General features: G+C 43.8%; 1 protein-coding gene across 1 annotated transcript; it reads right to left on the bottom strand.

The window, feature by feature from the left end:
- Positions 1-85: 85 nt before the first annotated feature.
- LOC111650504 (multiple inositol polyphosphate phosphatase 1-like) lies at positions 86-3,539 on the bottom strand (the record flags this gene model as incomplete). The annotated part of the gene is made up of 5 exons (XM_023400402.2): positions 86-1,965; positions 2,095-2,228; positions 2,308-2,438; positions 3,325-3,422; positions 3,515-3,539. Coding segments are annotated over 5 exons (642 nt in total), but the record flags the coding sequence as incomplete, so codon positions are not given.
- Positions 3,540-3,545: the final 6 nt, after the last annotated feature.

The following is a 3,545-nucleotide window of genomic DNA, read 5'->3' as shown; positions in this document are numbered from 1 at the left end:
TTTTTTTTTTGTGCAAGATAAAATTGACCGACCTGCTGGAAAGTTAAATTTCAGTAAATAAAGTCAAATAAAGACAGACCGTCCGTTATGACTGAAAAACCTTTATTAAAGCTTTTAATTTGAAACATTTGGCACTCATCAGGAATAATTCCACAGGAAATAAAAACAAAAAGCACCAAGTTTTAACATCAACAACCTCAGAAAAAGCTGAACTGTCATTTTAAACTTATTCAGGCACAAAGACAGAAAACAGACAAACAAATTTACCTTAAAGACACAAACTCAGCTTCAAACACTGCAGACGTCCTGCAGAGTAACCAGAGCTTTTATTGTGAAATCCTCCCTCAGTCAAACCCACAAACCAAAATCAGTAGAAAATCAAGCCAAAGCCACATGATCATAAAAATCTGAATAAATAAACATAAAGTTTCACGATCCTGAATCAACCTGTCAAAATAAAAGTCAAAGATTTCCATCTGAAGATTAAAGGGCCAGTTCACCTAAAACCTTAGAAACTGATTCTTTCAGAGAAGAAGAACTCCAGTCAGAACCAGGACCTCCAGAAGCTTCAGTCCCATTTCCCTCCATAAGCAATAGGTGGAGCCGGTCCTCCAGCCGCTGCCATTAAACCACAGAAGAAGAAAAGCCAGGTGGAGAACAGGATGTGAGGAAGGTTCAGCCTCCTCATCCTCGCTCCTCGCAGCTGATGTGACTCCAGGTTAAAGTTCAGCTTCAGTTCAGCCACAAAGTTTCAAATCAATGTTAATGTCATGGAGGAAAAATATCTGTGAAATATAAAAACAGACTTTAAAATGATCATTTTGAAAGAAAAATTTATGAATTTATTAATAATTCATTCAATTCTTTATCTCATATTTATTCAAATATGGATTTAATTTAATATTGAACCTGTTAAGATTCTGTTTTAGTACATTTTACCTCATTTTAATTCTCTAGTTTTCCTTTGGGATTAAGTAAGTGTTAATTTTTTATTTCTCCACCCAGCGATTGACGGACCTTCTTCAAATTTGGCACAAAAATTCACCTGGACTCAAGGATGATGTGATTAGAGTTTAGTGGTCAAAGGTCACAAAGACCTCAGAAAACACTTTTTAGCCATAACTCAAGACTCTAATATTTAATATTAATATTTTCTAGGATGTGACCTAGGACTAGTCCGAGTCTTCAGGTTTAGAAAACTTTAGTTTTTATTTTCATCAGTGACATTTACTGTCGATGTTTTTAGTGTTGATGTTTTGAACTCGTTTCATTACTGAAATATTTTGGTTTGATTTTAGAATCACAGGTAAAAACATGGTGAGAAGCTGCAAGAGCAAACTTACTCACCTGCCATCATTTATTATTATTATTATTGTTATTGTTATTATTATTGTGTCACAGCAGCGTCAATAACACATTGAAATGTAACCGAACTGTGGATCACAGCTCAGCTATGCTAAGTTAAGCTAATGCTGAGTGTGATGTCAGGTTCATGTTCAGACTGATCTGAACAACTAGTTAGTCTAGTCCAACTGGTTTAAACTCAGCGAGTCTGAACACCTGTTGCTGCTGATGAGCTGCAACTGAACCATCGGTGTTTGAGGGCGGGGTTTAGCGATGAGTCGATTCACTGTCGGGTAACATTTGAAGGTGTGGAGAAGGAGGATTCAGGTTCTGGACTGGACTCTGTGGTTCTACTGGATCGGGTCTCTCAGAGTTCAGTGTTGGGTCCTCGGCCTCCAGTCCGGCCCTCGCACTCCCTGTTGAAGTCGCAGCCGTCCAGCAGGTGGCGGTATGTGGCGCGGACATCCCGGTACAGCGGGGCATCCTCAGCCTCCAGCCCCGGGAATCGAACTGGAGACTCGTTGATGAGCAGCTGCAGGCGGGGTCCGCGCTGACAGTCGTACAGGACGAAGAGCAGGTTGGCGGCGTACGGGACGATCCGGCCGCTCCGGAAACTTCTACCTGTGAAAACACGACAGGACAGGAGAAGGTCTGAGGTCACAGTGAAGTCCTGGATCCATGTGTCCACCTGGACCTCACATCATGTCCTCATCTCCAATTGGACGTGAGGATGGGGGCGGGGCTTCGTACCGTGCTGTGCGTGGTAGTTGTTGGCAGTGGGCGGAGTCTGGTCCTTGTAGAGTCCCAGCAGAGAGAGGAGGGGGAGGAGCGTCTCGGCGTGACCCAGCAGGATGGAGGCGGGCTCAGGGGATGCCTCGGTGGACCTGAGGGACACGACAGTTACGTATGATGTCATCACAGAAAAGGTGTGAGTGTAAACGTGACGTAGACCAGGTGTCAGACCTGCGGGGACGTCCGGCTTTGTCCAGCGTCCTGAAGACGTGGTGGAACAGAGGACAGCTGGACAGACCGCTGATCACATGACCATGGGAACGCTTCCAGTACTGCTTCAGGTCCGACTTGTATTCCAACACCTGCAGAGAGGAGACACACGGGTGACCTGAAACCATGGCAACACCACGGCAACGCCTCTCCCGCACACTTATCTCATGTGATGTCTCTACGGAAGCCCTGACGGGCAACAGAACTTTCTTTTAAACACCGAGAGGAAAGTGATTGTTTTAATCTGGTGAACAAAAAAGAAATCGCTTGCCTCTCACAGGTGTTTATACAGACAGCGGAAAAAAATCTTTGTAGAGCTTTTTATTGATGTCATCAATAGGCGACCAATGAAACGTCACCATGATTAAAATCACACATTTCTGTGGTTTGAGAATTGATGGAAACATTTGTGATGATGTAAGAACAGAACTCAACAACATATAGAACATAGTACAGAGAACATAGAACATGGAACATGAACATGGAACAAAGAACATGGAACATGAACATGGAACATAGAACATGGAACAAAGAACATGGAACAGGGAACAGAGAACATGGACATGGAACATGGAACAAAGAACATGGAACATGAACATGGACATGGAACATGGACATGGAACATGGACATGGAACAAAGAACATAGAACAGAGAACATGGAACATGGACATGGAACATGGACATGGAACATAGAACATGGAACATAGAACATGGAACAGAGAACATGGAACAGGGAACATGGAACAGGGAACATGGACATGGAACATGGACATGGAACATGGACATGGAACATAGAACATGGAACATAGAACATGGAACAAAGAACATGGAACATGAACATGGAACAGAGGTCTAGTTGTTTTTATTTTAATGTGGAGAAGTTACAGATTAGAACTTTAACTTTTTCAGCTCTGCAGTGATGATGAGGAGGAGGAGGAGGAGGAGGAAGAGGAGGAGGAGGAGGAGTGTGTTTGTACCTTTGCGTCGTTCTCGTCGAACAGGAAACACCACGGAGAGTGAAGAGACTTGATGGACAGCTCGTAGGAACACAAGAAGAACGCTGCTTCAACCAGATCTACAGGAGACGCAGAGGGACACACTTCATCAGCTCCTCACAGCTGACACTGTGTGTGTGTGTGTGTGTGTGTGTGTGTGTGTGTGTCTGACCCGCTGTGAGGCGGTGGTGAGGAAGGCCCAG

Source organism: Seriola lalandi, unplaced genomic scaffold (genome assembly GCF_002814215.2).
Source record: "Seriola lalandi dorsalis isolate HSWRI2012SDOR001 ecotype SW California unplaced genomic scaffold, Sedor1 jcf7180002052318, whole genome shotgun sequence".
NCBI lineage: Eukaryota > Metazoa > Chordata > Actinopteri > Carangiformes > Carangidae > Seriola > Seriola lalandi.
The sequence above is the reverse complement of the archived record's forward strand: the minus strand, read 5'-3'. Positions and strand labels throughout refer to the sequence as shown.